At 40.3% G+C, this 21,912-nt stretch overlaps 1 protein-coding gene across 1 annotated transcript in view; it reads left to right on the top strand.

Annotated features, from left to right (window-relative positions):
- Positions 1 to 21,912, top strand: part of NCKAP5 (NCK associated protein 5) — a gene marked incomplete at both ends in the record, with an annotated part of 331,674 nt that overhangs the window by 142,063 nt on the left and 167,699 nt on the right. Inside the window, one exon of the mRNA XM_082284641.1 lies at positions 17,433 to 17,566. Coding sequence (XP_082140767.1) covers positions 17,433 to 17,566 — 134 coding nt within the window. The remainder of the gene's footprint in view (positions 1 to 17,432; positions 17,567 to 21,912) is intronic.

The raw sequence follows: 21,912 nt of genomic DNA, 5'->3' as shown, positions 1-21,912 counted from the left end.
TAGCAGGGAGCCCTCTGAGCAGCAGCAGGGTCAGCGTGCTCAGAGCCCCAGCTCCCAACATCTGCACTATGTACCAGCTTTTTAGACAGGAGGAAGGGGAATGCTGAGGTTGCTCTCCAGCCAGGGTGTTACAGATGGCAGCACAATGTCCTGCCACGAGCGCAGAGGCGCTTGCTGTCACCAGCGTGATGAATCCCTGCGAGCCCCTCTGGCCGTGGGGAAGGCTGCTGTTGCAGGAGCACCCGGGTCATTTAAAAATAGAGGATATTTAGTAATAAATGAAGTGTTAAAGATGAGATATGAAAGGCTAAATTGTCTTTCCCACCTTCTGGGTCCTTACGTTCTATGAAAGCTTCTATCTGTGCTTTAATTAGAAAGTAGCAGAGAGAGAGAGGCAAAGTAGCTGTTTTGAAATGTCTTCTTGAATATTAAATATCCTAAGCCAGAAAGAAGCAATCTGACCCTGGTGCTGCCCTCTCTGTGAAGCTTTGTATTTATACACAGATAGCCCTGCTGTCTGGCTCCTTTTTCTAAGAAACTTCACCATATAGTCCTCATGGAAACTCACTGACATTAGTAGTAGTTTTAGCATCAGTAATGATTATTGAAATTCTTTACAAGCCTGGTTTAATGCTCCTGGACCTCATTGGTTTTTCATACTTCATTAGGCCAAATGTCCTCAATCACAACTTTGCAGTTTTATCTTCAGTAGTTTTAAAATAAGACCTTATGTCCTGGGTACTATTTGTTGTTTGCTTCAAATTTGCAAATGCGTGTATATTTTGAAGTACTGTATTTTAAAGCTTTTATGAATGTAAGTATTCTCTTATGATTTAAGCTGCTGACACCTTCAGCAGTCACCTTCCAACGGGAGCCTGATTGCCTCTGCTCAGAGCCGGCCGCCCTTCAAAGCGTGGGTTGCCCTGGCGTGGCTGATGAGTTTCGGAGAGCTCTTTATCCTCCGGACTCCACGCTGGCGGTGATTCCCGTGGATTCCCTCGCAGCGCGGCCGGGTCTCAGCCGGGCGCTCCCCGCTCCGCCCGCGGGCCAGGAGAGGGCGCTGCAGCCACGGGAAAGCGCCCCTGGAACTCGCGGGGCTGCGGAGGGGCGCTCGGAACTCGCCATTCCAAAGGCAGCGGTGCTCCCTCCACCCGCCGCTTCGGTGGCTTTTTCCGTAGGCACCGGCTCGGAAAAGCCAGCACTGTATCCAGAGGAGCAGCAATAAGTTTTTTTCCCCGCACTGAAGTGGTGTCTCTCTCTCTTCAGCAAGTATTTAGTCAACGTAAAAAGAAGTCAAACAGAATTATGTAAAACTCACTGAACACTGAAAAAACCCCCAAAACCAAACAGCAACAAAAAAACCCCCAGCATCAAAATGTATTTATATAAGGTCTGAAAGTAAAACAGAGGCAATCGGTAGAAAGCATGTCATATCACCTAAACTGCCCTCCAGTAGAAATTGCCATTTATAGGTAACAAAGGCAGGAGATGTGCAAGTGCAGAAAGGGCACAGGCAGTGTCATAGCATCGATGGGTGTATGGAATATCGAAGTGGCAGTTGGCTCCAGCGTGAAGCAAATCCTGCTTTATGACTGGAAGCAGATGGATCCTGCTCCAGGCAATACCTCACTGCCTAATGGGAGTGATGCGCCCATGCACTAATAACAGTGAATTGCAGACATTTTCATATCAAAGGTTAAGCTCTGCAATCCTGAGCTCCTTCAGGCAATGGCAGGAGTTGACTCGAGTAAGTCACACACTCACTGGATTAATATTTTTGCAAGGGTGACCTGAATAAGGCCACCAATCTGCAGGCTGAAATGGCAGAACATTTATGGTCTGGTTTTAGCTCATGCAAAAGAGGGGTCTCAGGTAGGACTGAATTAATCACAACATCTAAGGATGAGGAAGAGAAAAGGTGAATGTGTGCACTGGGCCAAGAGTTTGAACTTTATGCAAACTAGGAAGGTAGATTTATACAGATTAATGGTGGTGAAACTGGTGTGGTATACTTGGTGTCACAACCTTTTTCTTGAAGTAGCTGGGGAAATTAGTGTATTATAAGAAGTAAAAGAAGTCAGTAGATTTTTGTTGGGCTTGGTTTGTTTGGTTTATTTTTTGGTGGCCTGTAGTTAAACTGTTACTGTAGAATTTATACTACTTGCCAGCAACTGCTTCTGTAAAAGGTCTGTTTCCATTGTTAGTTTGGAGAACAGAGAAAAATCCCTTAATTCATCTTCTTAAAACTTTTTTGAAATTTTTTTTTTTCTAATTAAAAATTTTGATTTTTTCCCCCCCCCACTTGGGGCAGAAAAGGTTACCAGGAGGGAGAGAAAGTTCCTGTATAAGGAAGGACAAAATTTATATACCAAGGGTATTGCTCAGTTGTACTGCATCTCTTAATTTCCCATTTATTTAAATTCATGCAGTGTTCTTGAAGCTTGTTCTGTGAAGTCAGTGCTGACCCTTGGAACGAGTCGGCTCATGCAGTGCTTTAAATCGCATTTGAGAGTGAAAACTCCTTGCTGCAACAAGTCTTTGTTCAGCCTCCAGCCCATGGGGCCCTGATCCATAACTGCTCCACAGCACCAAGAGAGCAGGGTAAGGTTCTGCTGGTTGTCCAGCTCCCTCTAGGCAGGGACACAACAAAGGTATATTGAAAATAGTCTGTTGGGGGTGAATTAAAGAGAGACAGCAGAAATTCAACAGGGAAATTTCAACAGGGAAAAACTGTTGGCCCATTTCTGACCACCAAACACTTTGCTGGTAGACAGGAAAACTATTTACAGCTCATCTGAGCAAGAATTTGGACTTTCTATTTTGGACAATATTTTATGCCATTAAGTCCCATGAGCTTTTTTGTTGTTTTTCTCTTGGCAGAGCATAATCACATCTCTCTGCAACTTCTCTCCAAGATTTAAAAGAAATACTAAAACATAGTAAGGAAATAATGTCTTTCTGTACTAAACATATTTAACTTTTTACAGATCTGTATAACTTGAGCAACTGTGGCTCTTCCTGTCCTTTCCCTTCCAACTCCAGTCTCATAAACTTTAATTCAGTTTTTGCTTTGTCAGGAATTTGCTTTTACATACTTTCTGTTTGTTTTGGCTCCGTGTCCATTGCATTGTGATAAGGCATCTTTTGATATTCTATGGGATCTTTCATAATGAAGACTCATGACATAGTTTTCCAAGTCTGGAACTGGTGATCAGACTTGCTTGCATGTCCTGCAAGAGGAGACTGTCTAGACTGTGGGAATGACTGTGATGTTTGGATTGTGTTATTTCCATACCGCTTGGCATGATGCACTCTGTAGTTAGTTTGGAAATTAATGAAAGTGCCAGGCCTGGTACAGGGCCTTACCTGGCTGTGAAGTGGCTTTCCTTCATTCTCCAAACTGCATGGAAAAGTTGTGCATTCTGTGTAGTACCTTGCTGTGTGACTGTAAATAATGAGGTGCCTAAAACCCCTCTTCACTACATTCATTAAGGGTCATGTTCTTTAACTTTGGTGTCCTACGAGGCCTGTAATTACCTTTGCCACCTGAACCCTTTATAATCTTGGAAAAGGTTTAATTTCTGATCTAAATAGCTAATTTGTAAAACTAGATTTGTTCTGACTCTTTTGCTGGTTGTCTGTGTGGGTAGTAAGCTCTTTGGGGAAGAGGCAGGGTCTTCTAAATAGTGCTGGTTGATGCTTGGGCCCTGGAGTGCTGGTGTGCCATGAACAGTCACAGCCCAGGGGCTTGGAATGAACACTGAGAGGGGATTTGGCCAGTGTGCACTGTTCACACAGCTGTCATTGTGTAATTACATCTTTACGATGCACATTTGTGATTGGCATCCATGATGATGTTGCTTATTTAGAAATACTTTCTGAGTGTTGGAGAAAAATCATTATCTCTTGGGAACATCCTGTTCCTGGTGGTAAGTATTAAAAAGCGCCCTGTGGCAGTGGCTGGCACAGTTTTCCACTTAAGAAACTTTTTCCGTGGGTGTCTCTAGAGCAGGTCAGAATTTCCAGGTGCTTGTTGGAAATCTTGAGTTATGTACTACTTCCTGATGTCATTCATAATTAACCACCTTAAAAGGGAAAACTTGTGATGCAGGAGATATTGTCAGAAAATACATGCACTAAATGGGAAGCTGAAAATTAATTTCATGCTAAAACTAGCCTTTGAGAGTTGCCAGCTCTCATAGTCTAAAGGCAGGTTCCCAGTGCTTGTATCTTCCATCAGTGGATAAGGGAAACCTGTTAAGAAAGAGGTGGGAGGAGATAAGTGGAAGTCAAGGTGTGAAGACTGCAAGTGATCTAACACACATCAGAAGGAAGAGCTTGACAAGGAGCACGAGCAGGTGAGCAGAAATTCTCTTGCGAACCACAAGAAACAAGAATATCAGCTCTGGAAATGTGTTTAATGTGTAAAGGGAGACAGAAAGGAGAAACTTTTCTTAGTTTTGCTCTCTCCATGTAGCTACTGACTACAGCTTGATGCCTGGGTAGCAGCAGGACCAGCAGTACTCGATGGCATTGGTGCCCATAAACCTGCAGCAGCTGAAGCTGAGCCAAACCTTTGTGCACCTGATTCCTGGGAACCCAGCTCTGCTTGTGGGGTCCTTTACAGCGAGGGTGGCTCCTCAGCCCCATTTAGACAAGTTTGTTCATATTTCTCCTGGGTTGAATTTGATGTCAAATTTGAGGGCTTGAGCGAGTGACAGGAGTTGTTTGTTTTAGTAATATATTGCAGGAGTCCCCAGAAACATTAGGAAAGAGCAAATTTCCTGTTCTGCAAATGTGCAGCAGAATTTATTTCTTGCCAGAGCTTAAAGACTGTATAATTACAAAGAGTTTGCTAACCCACTCTTCATACTAGTTGTGCGCAGTGGGCTGTACCCAGACTGGCATGGCTGGGATTCAGGAAGCCTCTAAAGCCTTGCTGAGCTGCCCTGATTCAGGGCAGAGGGGTCACTCCCCTGCTTGTACAGGTTCTGCCCCAGTGAAAGACGAGGGAGCTATGTGTGGAAATGATCTGAAACCTTAGTGTGCTGGCCAAAAAGTACTAAGAAATTCAGACTGCCTCTCCTGACTCCTGTTTTGGTGCTCTACATGGCAGAAAATGCACATGGAAAGTCCTGAGTTTTCATTATGTGATTATGTGTTTTATTGTCCAGGAGCAGAACTTCTGCTCAGTCTCATAGCTGCTGATTTTTTTCAACTGGTGCTGAAGGTAGAAGTGGCAGAAGAGGGGAGAGCTGCACTCCAAGGTTCTAGTAGTTAGTATTTTCTGTAGAAAAAGAAACATAATTACCTTTTTCTCTTCAAGAATATCAAGCTAACACTTACAATTGTCAACACTCACTATTAAGTTGAAAAAACCCAGATTTTTTTATAATGTCTTAAATGAGATATGTATGTGACTATGTGCTATGAAGAGATGAGGATAAACTAGGGTTAAATCCAATAAAACAGTTACATCCCATGTATAAAGATTAATGAGGACATGAAGACCAGAGAAGAAAGTGTCAAGAGTTTTTATATGTTTCTGACCTTCAGCTGTACAAGTGTATCCAGGCTACTTGTTCTAGTAAGAAAGGGGTCTAAAGGAGTAGAGCCTCTAAAGGCTGGCACTTAGAGTTGAGCTGAATTTCATCTCTGGGAACACAAACAAAAATTCAAATGGACCTATTACTGAAAAGTGATACTGCAAAATTATATCAGATGGAGACAAAGTCTTTTAATTACTCCATTTTGACCAGCAAATGAATTAAAAACTGCATGAAAAAATTGTTATTTTATTTTTTCATGTTCTGCCAGGTACCAGACTTTCAAACTCGGGCTGGCCCCTGAAAGTTGAGTCAGTTCCTCTGAGAGTGTGTGTTGTCAGCACTAATAAAGGTTTTGCAGTGGCAGCTCTGTTAAAAATACCATAGAAGATGTGCCAGCTAACAGAAAAACCACAGCATTTCCCTACTGCCTATGGCAGTGCCTGCAGTGCTAGGGGGGTGAATATGGAAAAGAGACACATTTGTCAGAAAACTAAAGCCGTAGGACTCTGGAATCCATGCAAGGAACAGCTGAGTAAATAAGGCATCTTTTTTGCGGTTACTTACCAACCATAAATGGACTCTACAAGTGGACACAGAAAAACTGAAATAAGATCTGACATGTTCATGAGGAATGCTGTAAAGAGCCTGAGGAAAAGAAATGCTGTATGGGAAGGTAGCAGCAAAGTAGTGATGCCAGAGGTGTTGAATGTGTCAGCTGAGAAAGGGAAATATAAGAAAATATCGATATATCCCAGATCTGTGGGGATCTGATGGCAGTGCAGACTGTTCTGAGCACGTCTCATGACTGGCATGCTTAAGTTCTACTTCTCTCAGTCTCACAGATTTTCTTTAACCTTAGATCTATTTCAGTTAACTCCTTGACATCCTATTTATTAGCAGGAAATTCAAACACATTAATGAGAAGAGGAGAAAGTGAAGAAGCCCTAATACTCCCCGGAATCAGGGCAAAAAACCACATACTATCATAGTGTGTGAGTAAATCCCAGAGCTTCCTGGAGCACCAGAGTTCCACTGACCAATCCATTAAAGCCAAATAAACCTCTCAGAAGTGTGTTTTTCCCTAGTGCTTATCCTGTGTTTATCCTGCTGCCTTAGCTCCTATCTCACTAACACAGATCCAAGCGGGAAATGCTTGGTTCAGCCCTGTGCCCATTTGTTCTGTGAGCATTCAATCCTTTAGAAAAGAAAGCATTTATATCATCTAAAGGCCACGTTGGTCAGTTACAGAGGAGGCAGGCACACAGGCACTGCAGATAGGCAGGAGGCATTTAGGATGTGGCTGTGTCCCTGCTGGGGGTTACTGTCACCCCAGCCTGGGCTGGGATTATGCTGCTGCTCCATCATCTGCTTCATTGCACCACCCTCCAGGTTACTTCAAAGCCCTTCTGGGGACTCAGTTAAGCCTTGCCTTGTTCCTGTGCTGAGCCTCAGGCAATCCTCTGCTGACTGGAGAGGCTGGTGACCTCCAGCTGCCGATCAGGAGGGATCAGTCTGGGGCAGTGACCTTGTCTACCAGCACAGCTGGATCTAGAGGAAACCTGGTGGCTGGGCCCTCCTTGTTACTCGTGTTCTGGGCCTGTGTCCCCCTTCACTGCACACTTCAGGGAGTGTAGCAGTAAATGCTGCATTGCTACACATGAATTCCATAGGTTAAAATCCATACCAGGTGTAAAAGTGCAGCATGAGTGACATATAGCCTTTCATTGACTTTTTTAGCCATCCCTTTTCTTCTGCCATTTCACAGACTGTGTTTTATTTCTCCTGGGCACTTGTCCACTGCAGCAAGTTCCCTAAATGGACAGGCATCAATGTTTGAGAAATCAAAGTCCAGCATGACTATGAATTCATAGTCTTCCATTCACTCCTCTGCCCCTACTCTGTCTGGCCTTCATATCCATTTGGAAGTATGCAAAAAATACTGTTCTGTGGTAATGTTTACATAGGCACTTACCGAAATATTGTTACCTGGTTAAAAAGAACTTAAATCTTCTGAGTCTGAGCTGACCACTGTTCATGGAATTATCTTATATAGATACTCCAAACAATGCTGACAGGACCTGGAAAATGCCTGACTTTTTAAAAACCCTTTTGTAAATCTTTCTTAGCTGTGGGATACCCTGGTTTTCAGAGCTCAAGGATTCCCTTCACTCCTTTCTCTTCAAGTCTATGTCTAGTCTGAAATTTCATCCAAACTGACAGCAAATACCTGTTACTTAGCTATAAAAGAAACCAATGCCACATCAAAAATTAAAAGTAATCTCAGCAAGTTCAAGAGTGGAAATTACCCTAAACCATGTGGCCTAAGGCTCATCTTGTGCAACTACACAGAGCACAGTTGTTCCTGTAGGTCACAAAAAGTCCAAAGAACTTGAGTGAACTTCAAACAAATCTTCTGGCTCTTGCTGCAAGACTTCTGATCCAAGAGGAAGTTTCTGCTTACCAAATATAGACAATATCCCATGAGGTCAGGCATATTCTTGAACCTGGATCCTTCTTGGACCTGGGTTCATTTATTTCTTACCTTTGTGAGTGGGGAGTTCACTCCCATGGCCTGTTTGTTCAAATAAATCTACTAGAAAGTGCCTGAGAGCCTTGCTCAGAACATTCAGCTCCGAACTCTCAGAGTCTGTGAAGTATTTAGGTGTGTAAATGCAGGCTATAACTGTGTTACTCGTTCATGTTTTGGTGTCAGTTTCGTTCATTCATAGATACAGTTTTGTTCTTACGAAAAACTCAAGTTCCAAAACCTGAGTTCAGTTTCTGTGAGCTGGAGCTTTTGTTTTGTCAGACAACTTTTCCCCTTCTGTTTTCTGCATTGCTTCCTTCCCTTCAGGAAATGTTCAAGAATTGCAGATCTGACAGAAAATTTTAGGAGAATCAAACAACTGACACTTTTCTGGCCCACGTGGGTTGGCTCTTGCAAGTTGTTCTCTACACACACTCTTGTGTGCTGTTTTATGGTTCAAACACCATTATTATAAAATTTCTGGAATCAAACAAGTGGGAAACATAGAGAGAGGGGATTTTTGCTTGTTGGCAACTGAATTTAAAAAGGCTCTTTGTAAACAAGTTACCTTGGTTCTAAAACTTAGTTTCTAATAAGAAGATATTGTATACACGCAGTATAGAAAACCAAACAAACAGCTTTAAAAAGCCTAATGTCAAGCAAGTCATCTTACAAAAAAAAGCATGTAGCGAAGGGCTTGAAATTATAATTACCCATTGTAATCTAAGATGTTTCAGGGAATTTTTTTTCCCCTGTATTACTTAGCAGTCCCACTGTTTTAAATTTTGGTATCGACAGAGTTTTTTACTTCACACTTTTGCATACTAGGTATTCATATGGATTATGCCTGTCTTAATAGAGTTTGCAAGTTTTTATTTGAACTCGAAAAACATTTCATTATGTTTAATTTAGAGAAATGAGATTTCTTTAATTGCTGTCTGTAGAAGCTATTAGAAGCTCAATTACATTTGCAAATTCATTTTTAAAAGTGTTATCATTTAAAGATTACAATTTTTTAAAAAAAATCATGACCTGATTATGTAGGACTTTCAGGTTCACTAATAGTATTCTCTCTACACCCCTCCAACTATAAGAAAATAATGTTTAAAATGGAGAAATGAATTATGCTAAGAACTGAAGCAAGTTTTCAAGATTGGGCTATGAATTGCGAATTTGAATAAATAGCAATAGTTTTATTAGGGAGACAAGATTTTCAAAATATGTATTACTTGCCTACGTAGATTCAACATTGCAAATGTGACTCAGAGATGAGCTTTAAGAAGCTGAGAGAATGATGGCTGCTGGGGTGCAGGTGTTCCACCTGGATGAAGCCTACCTGTGCATGTGCTGCTGTCAGGGGCTGTGTGAGCTCTGTGTCTGTAGCTGTGTCTCCAGGACAGGTGCTAAAAGAGGTCCACAGAGTTCACTTCAATCTATTAATTTCTGGAAGAGTATGAGGGGGAATTTTTGGTATTTAATTTCTTTTCCCAAGGTGACTCCAATTTTGTGTGGCCTGCCATTGGGTTTTTCACAGAATTAAAGCGCTGCTGGGTAGTGAGAGCTCCCTTTTGGAGCACTGGCTGTTCACCACAGCTCCTGGAGGGGGTGGGCAGACAGTGGTGCTTGCTATCCAGCTCTGAGCCAAAAGGTTTTATGAGTTATTTAATTTATTTTTTTCCCATGTAAAATAAATGTTATCACAACTCCAACTATATATACAGTACTGCTGGTGTAATAGCCTGCCTAATTCAGATTAATTGTAGGCTTGCAATGATAAAGGAGCTTCAGCACAGCAGTTATTCTGTGGCACAAATGCAATTAAAACCATATCAATGCAGTATAAATAATGCTAAATTAAGTTGCTGTCCTTCCACATGGTGGCAATTTTGAGCTAGTGCACAATGAAAACTAGCATCTTATTTTGTTCAGAAGGAGTAACTACACCAAGAAACAGTTTCTAATGTCCTTGAATTGCTCTGGAGCAGTGTTATCACCCAACAATATGAAGTGTGTAAACTACCATCACCAAAATATCACTAATAATAATAATAATGAGTATTTCCTGTCTTGTTATTTATTCATCTTAGAGGCAAGCAAAGCTTGAGGTTTATATCTGAAACTCACAGGATACATGTGCTAGTCTGAGATGAAGCCAAAGAGACAGATGTGCTAGTATATAAAAATTTCATAGTGGAAAATAAATGATTTGCTTCAAATTATTTAATTTTAACTGGTTTCAAGGCATTTTTAGAAACTTCTAAAACAAATTATTTAGTGTCAGTTAGATTTTCCTGGGTTTTTTTAGGGCAGCCTGTCATTTTGGGAGCAGAATGCTGTTCTAAGGAGCCATCATTTTTTCTTACTGTTAAGAAAAAGCTAGAAAACACCAGCCTAAAATTAGGATACTGCTTTTTATACTATTTATATCTTACTGTTGCAAAGCTGTAGCAGGAATAAGTTTAAGGAAAATGGTTACATCATAAAATAATTGGGGAAAAAAAGTAGAGGCTTAATATAAAACAAGGAAATTTCTTCCTTAGCCTCTGTAGTACAAGTCTGTGTCAGGCAAAAGATGAAATGAAAAATGAAAAAACTTGTTTTCGTTGCAAAGCAGCCACACAACCTCACCATTAACTTTCTTATTTTGAAGAGACATGGAAATAAAGCCACCCTCTCCCTCCATGAACCCTCCAAGTGTTTATGTTATTGCTGTTTTTACTTCAGTGCTTCACTGTGCTTTAAATACACCTGAACTTCATCCCTGGGAAGGTTTTGTGTGTTTAAGTGTATTTGTCAGTATTCCCAGTGTAGCTGGGAGAGGTAACGAGGGACAAAGGCACGTTAACTGCCACTGTTGGGAAGCCCTGCTTTCAATAGCTGGCTAATTTAATAAGTCTTTCTTCAGTAAAATGATTCAGCTGTAAGCAGCCTGTAAAAATTGTAATAAGCACAATAAACAGTGCACTTCTTTTCTCCCCGTTCTTTGGGGTAATGCTTTTTCAAGCTGACAAAGTCCACTACAAGGAATGCTGCAATGTTCTGCAAAGTTGTTTGTCAGTGCCTGGGTTTATTTTTGCAGAGAAGTATTGATTACAGAATGAGAAACATTTGGTTTAACAGGGATCGATGAGTAGCAAACAAAGGACACTGAAGTTTGACTCATTTTAATTTGAACGAAAATACAGTACCCAGTGCAATTCATGATGAAATAAAAAATGATATATGCTCTCTGGTTTTTAATCACATGTCTTTCCTGTCATTTGTGAGTGAAATAGATAGAGGACTGTAATATCCTGTGTGCTGGATTTGAGACCAGGTTGCACACAGGGAGTTTGGAGGGAGAGCACTGGGAGGGGGACAAGCAGGCCCCACCTGCCTCTGGAGAGAGGTGAAAATCTCACCAAAGGGATTTCATCCACCTTCTCTGTAAGAGAGATGAGGGCAAACCACCTCAGACTCCTTGATTTGTCTGATTTGCAGGACCCAAACACAAACTCTCACAAAATACCTGTAACACAGAGAACACCTGTACTTCCCTTTCCCCAACTTCCTGGGCCGTGGGCAGCCGGGGCTCAGGAATATTTTGTGGCACTTGAACAAACCCCATTTGATCACCATGAATTTTGTTGGGAGAATTAAATATTCATTGCATCAGAAAGAATGGGTTACTTTGTTAAACCAACTGGGAGACCAAGTTGCAAATTCCAGTTTCCATTTCAATTAATATTTCGTAATTAGTTGTTGAAAAATGGAACTCCTTCTCCATTCCTCTCTCATCTCTTGTCCCAGGCTATTCTATGGCTCCTGCCTGCAGCAGTCTTTCAAAAGGGTATGCAAGGGTGATAAAATAGTGGGTTTGAATACTTTGAATGTGCATATTTATTCATAACAGTGTTGGGCATTGACTTGTTAGAAAAACTGAACTGTAGTGCTTCTAGTAGTTGCTATTTGTTTGCTTCATTCAGTTGTCATTGTTGTCTTCTCTGTGTCTGTATTCTCTCTGGCTCGTGGGATGTTGTGTTGTAAACCAGGCTATGAGTCTGTTAAATTATGACTTTTATGGCAAAGTATCAGAGGCACAGCATCAGAAAATGCATTAAAAGAAATACATAAAGACTCAGTTTAGGTTAGCAATGACTTAATGGTACTTTAAACCAAGAAATATTTTAATCTTTTCTTCCCATCATTTAAATTCATTGCAAAGTATCTGTTTGAAATCGATATTAATTACACAGAAATTGTGACCCTCTTTAGCAAATGCTTTAAAACAGTTGTTAAAATTTTAATGTGAAGGTTATTAGCCTGATTTTGAGCAACATTAAGCCTGTGCTAAATATTCTCATGTAGACTTTTTTGGACAAAATATTGGTCCCATGTTTGCATAATTAGCAGTACCATAGTAAACCTCTTCTTACGATGCACTGGGGAAGCAAAGGACAAATTCAAGGCTTAATCAGTAGCTCTTTCCCCTACTTATACTGTAACCTTAATGATGAGATTGCATGTGTGGCCCTTTTAAGACATTTTTGATATTTGAACTGATCAGTCTGGTTATGTCTCACTGATCTGAAGAGTTGCTTTTCGTAAGACCCAAGGATAAGCTAAGCAGGAGGGAGCAGCTCCTAGTGGAAGTGTTGGGCTGTTCCTGATGGATAGCAGTGCCCTGTGCAGCCTGCATGGGGTGTGTGTGTGTACCCCACCCCTCTAATTCTTCCCTTACAGTCATCTTTAGTTTTAAATCTTGACACACAGCCATGTTTTTTCTTTAATGTATAGATAAAGTTATTTATTATGGTGGTATGGATTTTTATGTGAAAGATAAATTAAAAAATTAAAAAATGAAATGCTCTGGTGTGGTGGGCTAACCTCAGCCTTGGGTCAGCTTTGCTCTTGCTCCCCTTCTTCAGTGGGACCTGGGGGACAAAAAATGACAAACAAGTTCATACACCAAGATAACGACAGGGACACAGTTTTGGAATGAGAAATCTGCTTGAGTTACTGAAATGCTTGAGCCTCATGAGGAGAAATCACCAAGTACTTCTCTGAGAAGTATTGTCATGATGTTGGGGCTGCTATTCTGATGAGACATTTGATGATTTTACCAGCAGTAACAAGTAAAGGAGTTAAAACTCCAAGTCCCTGACTTGGAAGGCTTTAGTGTCATCCATGTCTAGATTTAAAGTTAGCAATTAAACAGCCCTGAAAGGAAAAAGAGGTAAGGCATCATCCTTTCCGTGCCAAACCTTGCCGTGCCACACATTCCCTCTGTGTGCTGGTGTCAGACTGTTCAGAAGCAAAGGACCTGTTGTGCATCCCTCAGCCCTACAGCACCATGTGCTGCTGTCTGCCTTCCAGGCTGCCACCTGCCCCATGCACGCTCATGCTTCCTCACTCCCCACACAAGACATTTGCAGTTTGGTAGAATGTGAAAGAACCGGGTGCTGACATTTGTGACACATCCCAGGGGAACTAAAGGAGCTCCTCTGGGGAGACACTTGTATGGCTGCACAGGGTCCTTAGACCAAGAGAACAGCTATTAACCAGTAACTCTGAGAATAAATGGTGTCTCTTGGTCTCTTCATGGAGTGCTGAGTAACAAATCATATTTTTCTGTCAAACACATGCGTTACTTCCAATCTAGTTATAAATAGTTTTCATGCGTTTTGTTTTGATCGTGAGCAGCTCACATTGGATTCCTTCCTTAGCTTTTAGAAGATGACTTAACGTGTGGTACATGTGCCTGCCTGGATGAGGAATGAAACATTTTGACACGAACATTTCTACAGCTACACAAAAATGAGCTCGCTGAAGTGCAGGTGCTGGCTCAGGAGCATAATGAGCAGCCTGTGAAACTTTGTTCCATGCTAAAATATTCCAGTACTTGCATGAAAGTATCAGTAGAGTTTGCTAACACTGTCTTGCACTCTAGTTTGTTCACATGAATTTTTTGCCTGTTTGGAAAGTTATCAGGAATTTGACTGGGTGGTGTGATGAAAGTCAGGCTCTCTGGGGAGGCTGAAAAGGAGAAGCAAGAATGAAGTAAAGGTTATGCTTCTAAGAAGAGATGGGTTCAGCTGTGCTGCAGAATGCAAGGAGAGGAAGCAGGGAAAAATAGTTTGAGCAGAGCTCATGGAGAGAAGAATCTGCAATTAAAGAGGAATTGGCAAGTGGGAATACATAACCTCATTGGAAGATGGCAATGATTTTTCTGGTGTTAAAATGAACTGAAGCATTTCACATGATACTTTTTTTTATTTAACCTTTTCTTCACATAGCATGCTAATTCTCTTACTTTCTATTAAGCTTATTATATTCACTATAAAACCTTTAACCAGTTCTGTTTATTTCTTCTCACACGCCTTTTTTTTTTGCACAGGAATAAAGTGGGGTTAGCACAGAGGAGCTTATAAAGTGCATTATGTCAGCACAAAATTCCTGCAAAGTTCAGGGATATGTTTTCTTCTTCTAGGACACAAAAAAAATCTAAAAAATCTCTGTTTAATCCTGGCCTTTCTGCACGTTAGGCTCACTTCTCTCTTCTGACACTTCATTATGGATTTTCTGGGTTTGAATAAAAATCTAGTTCTCTTTTCTGGTGGATAAGGTCACTACAGCTGGGAGCTACTTTCTGTGTGTAGTATACTTGAGTGTTTTGTGTCCTGCAGACTGAAAACTTCCCAAGTATGGGTGGTCTTTTACTCCTTTTTCTCCCCACTTCACAGTATTTAATGTCTGTGATCTGGCTGGCAGATCTGCTTTCTGCTTGCAAGAAATGGCAGAAGTGCTGCAAGGTTGCCAATAAATTCTTGTGAGGAATCCTGGCAGTGAGGGCTGATGGTGTTGTTGCTGTGCAGCTGTCCCATGGGCAAGTCTTTGCCCCATTCATACTGGAGAATTTGGTAGCTGGGAAGAGAACCCAGAATTTCAGGGCCATAGGTCAGTGCTTTTGTTTCTTGTCTTGTAGCCTTGTGACTGGTTTGTTGTTCATCCCTTACCCTGAAAGGAGCAGGAGTTTTGTACAGCAACAGTATGTGCTCATATAAACTGTGTTATAATTCTTGCCTGTGAGGTGGCTGAATTGGAACTGGACATTTAGCTCTTTCCAGAAGTTCCTAATGTTTAGGGATCTCATTCCTGTAGTGTTATTGTTCTTTTAAGCAAATCTGTTGCTCGTTTAAGAGTACTTTTCTTAAGGTAATTTCTACATTCTTTCTTCATAAGAAAAAATCCCCATGTGGATATGCTGATCTTTCTGTGTAGGATTATAACACAGACTTCCCCACGTGAATAGAAGGAGTAAATGGCAGCAACAGCATTCTCTGACCTATCAGCAAGAGGTAAATAAAACCTAGAAATAGCTTGCACAGCTCTTTGACCTGTAGGGAGAAGTTTGGGTTTGTGAATCTCTGCTGTCTATGCAGTTCTCTACGAGAAGGTGTGGGTTTGTGATGAGCAGGAGCGTGGCCGTGCCTGTAGATACAGCACAGTCCCTCTGCAGGACAAACAGTGGAGCTGTGAGCAACCTGCAAAACATCCTGGCAGTGAGATGGAGAACAGGATACACATCTCCTTTCCAGACTGTCACCTTTTGGCTCTCCTTCCCGTGGAGATCTGGCTTTGTACATAATGTAGGAAGATTTATTTGAGGACCAGAGCATGGTCAGCATAGCAGACATGCAGAGGTAGTTGCTGTATCAGAATAGGATCATTGTGGCTGTTGTGATGCTGAATAAGCCTTGAAGGCGTGGCCGAATCTCTGGTTTACAGTCCATTGTCGTAGTTAAGCTTTTTTGTCAGGTAGCTCAGGCACAGCCTTGAGTCAGCTCGGCCACTCAGGTGTTCATAGTAGCACCTGAGTTTCCTCCAAGGTGGCTTCTCAGTTCCTGTAGGGACAACTGCACGTTTGGTTTTAAGCCCAGTTTCTGTAGGCACCACTGTCTTCTGAAAGCTTTTCTTAAGTCCTCCTATTTTTTCACAAGCATATAGATATTTCATTTAAACCTTTGCAGCCTCCCTTTGTGGCAACTGTTTATTTATCACTGTCTTTAAGATCCATTTTCCACTTGGCAATGTTCATATTTTTGGTCCCCTGGTTACTGCTGTTGTAAATTATTATCCAGTAAGATTTATAGCTGGGAGATTTGTACAAATAGCCTGTCTCCCCCATTTAATGGCTTATCTCTAAGATACCTTTGTTATTTACTAATGAAACTGTACGGATAATTTTTATATACATTTTTGCAGGTATGTCATGAAAATTTAGGTCAGACATGGAACTACATCAGGCTCTCTGACAGGCTGCAAATCTCCCTGCATCACAGGCACAAAGCCTGTGAACCCACTGTAGCTTCACAATGACTTGACCTGTTCCTAGGCATGGGAACCCCATCGCTGACAGAGTATAGTGTAATACCACGTAAAATCCTTGGGGGTTTTATTGATTTGTTATCTCATTTAAATTCACAAGGATAAAATTTAATTTCATTTCCATTTAACAGGGTCACATGGAAAAGGCTGTAAATACATTTTTTTTTAATTGCAATAACATTTTTAATAACTTTTAGGTTAATTTTTCTGCTGCTCTTAAATTATATTTAGCCTCTATTGAAATAGGATTTTAAAATCTTTAGGTACCCTTTATATTATGTTCTTTCTTTTTTTAAAAAAAAGGTTAGGCCATGACATATGTAGATTTATCCAGGTAGTGCTGTATGTTTCGGGTTGAGGTTTTTGGTCCTGTGTTTTAAGAATTAGCAACCATTTGCTTTTGAGAACTATTAGTAAAATTAATGACACTTTTATTGCTCTCATATTGGTTTGATTTGTACTCAGTTTTTAAAAACGTATTCATTACCATAATATTTCACTAAATAAATTCAGATAGACTCTGTTCTATTGATCCTCTTCTCAGCCAAAACAAGAAAACCAGTGGCTGCAGAATCAGGTTCTTTTCCTCCTCATGAGGCTGAATCATTAAGAGATGGGTGACAAGTTGTCCTCTTGACTTGTTCCATGCTTCCCATGTCTGCATTCAAGCAAGATGGGTCACAAATCTCAAACGTAATTTTTACATTTGTTTTGAATGGAGGTGAAGAAAAAGCCCTTTGAAGGAGAAGGTGAGTATTTGTTTTTCAATATGCTGACATCCATGAGTGAACTGAGGAAGGGTTGCTCAGTGTGATGGGATATCCTGAAAAAATTTTCTCTGTGCAGCATTGCTTCACAAAAATGATAAGACTGGATTAGTAGGTTAATTATTTTGATTTTTTGATGATTCTTCCCAAATTAAATCTCTTTTTTTCCTAAAAGCATGGTTTATGTGTAAAATTAATGAATACATTTCTATGGTGTTTCAGCGTGAGAAGCTGATACATGAGTTGGAGGAAGAAAGGCATTTGAGACTCGAGAGTGAAAGAAGATTACGGGAGGTGACCCTGGAGTCGGAGCGGAGCAGAGCTCAGATGCGGGGGCTGCAGGAACAGTTTTCCAGGTATGTTGCACGAGTAAACTGCATTCAGAATATGGGAAGAACATACTTTGGTGCAGAAACATTGTTCAGACCTGTTGATAACTTGAATGGATCTAATCTAAGGCAAAAACTGCCCTCCTTCTGAAATTCTATAGACATCATATGCTCTTGGCTAAATGTTTGTTGGAATACTTAAAAGGCTTATGCCATCATTTTATAGGATGGTGAAAATTTTCATTTCTAGGGATTTTGCGTTTTTTAGAATTCCCAATAATTTTCTAAGTGTAGGTCTTCACTTCTCAAGAAGTGCATGCCACAGATAAGTCATTATGTGGCTGTTTGTGTCTTGTAAACAAGAATGGGTATGATCAGTCTGAATAAAGAGAGGGAAAAAAGTGAAGCCTTTTGGCAGCTTTGGGCAAGCTCATCCTGCTTGGACCTGCTTCAAATCTCTTCCTGCATTGTCTGGGCCAGAGCTTTGGGCTAGAACAGAGCTCCATTTACAAGAGAACCAGCTTAGAACGGGGATTAACACAAACCATTCATATGATAATAGTAAGGATCTGAGTTATTTATTGTTTTCGTGATGCATGATGAGATCTTGTACATCAAACAGATTTTTTTCATTGTTTTTGTCATATGAACAGAAACAAAACAGTCCAAAAAATCAAAAGAGACAATGGAATTTTGTGTTGTATATTTTCCATCAAGACTGAATATTAACCCATTCCCTTAGACCACTGAATTGTTGAAAAGCTAAAGTTCAGCTTAATAAGGCGAAAAAACCCTGGAGGGTTATCTTTTTCATTGGTTATGTTTCTTGGGGGTTTTAGGGTTTTTTGCTTTGGGCATTTTTTGTGGTTCGTTTTCTTTTTTCCTCAGTGTTTGCCATGCTGCTCCTCTGATTTGAATCTGCGTTTCTAAGCAACACTGCAAAAACCATTGATAGCAATAATAAAATTTGTTCTCCTCTGTTATTTTGTGTTTGGAAGATTTGCATTAATTCTCTGCAGAATTAAAAAAAACTATTTAAAAAACCATAAAGTATTCAGTAAATTCTGAAATTCTCCATTAAAAATGTTAAGGATATTTCTTTTTTAGTTTTCTGTTGTTCCTCTTTGTTGATCCTTGGTTTCATTTTTATGTATTCTGATGAGACTCCTGGAGTAACACACACAAAATAAATCCACCCCATGAGTATTCCTGGTTAGAATATTTTTCTCTACTGTATATTAATCTTTGCTTAAGGAAGAATTTCCTGAGGTCCTGATTTTAGAACAGCATTATTGTTGCAATAGCTAGAAACCTTGGAAATTAACTTTGAAGGTGATGGAGCCATGGTTAAGAAAAGACGGGGTGAGGGGGAGCCAACCTCCAGAGTGGTACTCCCAGCACCTTCATAAAACTTTAACTGTTGCGTATTCAGATCTTTTCAGGAGAGCTCTTCATTATTCCTGTGGAACTGCAGTAGTCTGATTCATTTCTACCATGTTTCTGAAAAGAATAACTATTTTATTAGTTAGGATCCCTGAAGTCCACTATCTTCAAATTAATCCATTCTTTTTCTTCCACTGCTATTTGCAGTCGAGCGTGCTCGGGTCTATCGAGAAGCAGAGGGACGCAAGTTCTTTGAATTAAAGTTGTTTGTCTCTTTATGTCTGTCCCTTTGATTTAGATAAAGGTGAAGGCCATCTAAATCAGCATTATGTTCTTTTTAAGGCCGACTGCACATTGGCTAAACTGTTTGAAGGCAAACTTAAATATCACTTTTCAATAATGGCCCCTTGGTTCGCCCTGTTATTCCAGTGAGGAAAACTCCTGTTGGCCTCATCAGGCTGCGGTTTTATTTTAGTGTAGGCCAGATGCTAGGAAGAGAATGTGTCACTTAACTATTTTGTTTTATTTTAAAACATTATATTTGTTATGATGAATATTAAAGGATTTTTTTGTGATGCTGAGTAGAATATCCAGATATTTGGTTACACAAACAGATTTCCTTCCTAAATGAGTGTATTTTTTCTTACCCTGCTTGAGCAAATAATGAAACTGGAAGCTGGATAATCTTGTGCTGCTTAGAAATTCTGTATTGTTTGAAGGATTTGCAACTTCTTTTCTCAAACTGAGCACAATTAAACAGGACGAGACAAATGGTGATGGAAGGAAATGTTAATATCAAGTGAAGATGACTAGAGAATAATACTGTGGGCTCAAACATTCTGTCTTTCAGATGTAGATAAACTAATGTAAGAAGATATACTATAGCATAAATCTTTTCAATATGTGTAATTCCTGAACTGAGAGGATTTACCTAGACATTTCTACATATATTTCTTTACATTTCAAGCTATTTTCTTTGCATGATTGAAAGAATGAAATGTAATAGTGAGTGGTAATCTGTAAGTTGACCTATGTGATCAGGAGAGTGTTGCTGCCTATTCCTAAATGAAATTGTGGGAAAACTTTGATCTGTCATATAAGCATATGATTTGAGATGGAGAACTTCAGAAGGCGAGGGGTTTTCTTATTGATTGACGTTTCTGTTGTTACCAAGTAAGCAATATTTCAGCTTAGTAGTCTGAAATAAATCAAAGTTCTCTTTCTTAACACCTGTATAAATCTGCCAGAGCCTTAAAGTGACACAGTAGTTGGTTTGATAAATATGTGATACCTGCTGAAAGAGCTCTTAAAACCAAGTTTCTTTTCCAGAATTTTGTGTCCAAGAAGTTTTAAATTTGATTTTTAATTTTATTGGAGGTGAAATATGTTTGAGGTGTGGAGAAACCCTGCAGGAAAAACATTTAATACTAAAGTTGGGTTTTTAGTAGTTGGATGCAGTTATCTTTGCATTGCCTTAGTATAATCTCACCTTGAGTTGAAATACTTGATGTTTTCTTTCTTAAACCCACTGAGATCTGTGGCTTTGCTGCAGCTGTTGAATTCCATAAGGCTTTTTGGCATGACATGTATAGCTGCATGTTGCTCAATTGCACAGAGACCTACCCTATAAGAAAAAATCAGCCCAGTTTCTTCCAAGACAGTGCCCTGCAGTCTGACTTTCCCATTTTTGTTGTTGTACGCTGTGTCTCATTTACCTCCTTGTTCTTGGTTTCAGCTGTGCTTTTCCTGCTTACAGCATTTTCCTACAAGAGTAGGAACAGAAATGCAACTCCTCTGCCCACAGCAGTAGGTGTGATTTATAGTATCATTCTAAAAAGCACCCTAATAGACACAAATAAATTGATTGCGTTTCCCTGCTGTACATCAGTAAGCAATAGAACTTGTTGGCTGTTGAATGAAACAGTTCAGGTGACTCTAAAGTGGGATTAAATGTTAAAGCAGTAAAAGAGGTAGCTTTACGGTAGTTACTTTGATCTCTGTTTTGGTCTGAATGAAACAAGTTCAATAAACACTATTATAAAGTATATCTGGGAACAGTAATTGAAGAGCCCATTATCAAATCTTAAAATCCCTTTTGGGTAGATTTCAGAGACTCTTTGAGTTGAGGTTGTGTTGTTTATCGGTACCAATGTCTGTGACTGGAAAATTGGCTCAGGCTTTTAAGAATAGATGTTATTGGAAAAATAGGAAATGGTTCTTGTTTGATCTGCCGGAGTCCTGAGAGTGGGATGAGTGCAGTTCTCATTAGACTGCATATTCCTCTCACATTAATATTGACCGTAGGGTTAAGCCTGTTGCTTCTGACAAGGGAAAAAATGACTGCTACAACTCTTGGCATAAAAGGACTGTGTGTCTGTTGGTTTAGGCACAACCTTTGTGGTTTTTTCCTATGATTGTTAATTCCCCTTGCTCCATTCTGTCTTGCCAACAGGTGACTGGGAATGATAACTGTTTTCCTCGCAGCTGTGATAAGGAGACTTTTATGCTTCACATCAGTGTGTTGGTGTTGAGTCATCAATTTTAATTTGTAAAGCCTGCTTGATCTAGAGGTCACACCTGCTTTCTCTGCCTTTCTCAGAAGGCCTGCGTGGCCTTTCTGCCATGACTGGTAATCCACCTCCAACAAAGACCATGTCTGGGAAGTACACACCAGCTCAGTAGGCCCTGTGGTTGGTCACTTTGTCTAAGGTCAACCAATAATAACATTTTAATCTAATTTCTAAGAGATTAAGAGATTAAAATGCTCTCCTGGCAGCTACTGATGGCATTCCTTTGATTCTGTCATAGCAGGGATGAGTAAAATACTGTGTGGGAGTTCACTCCGTTTCTCAGAAGGAGACTACAGAGGAAGTTGTCTGCAATTCTCGTTTGTGTAGTTCTGCAGTAGCCTCCTGTCGTTCTCCCTGCATGGCCTGTGTGAAGGATTGTTGTGGGAACCAGGTTGGCTCAGAGATAAATGGGGGAAGTTG

The sequence above is a fragment of the Coloeus monedula genome (assembly GCF_965178545.1).
Source record: "Coloeus monedula genome assembly, chromosome: 7".
Lineage (NCBI taxonomy): Eukaryota > Metazoa > Chordata > Aves > Passeriformes > Corvidae > Coloeus > Coloeus monedula.
Note: the sequence above shows the minus strand (reverse complement) of the source record. Positions and strands in the feature narration are given on the sequence as shown.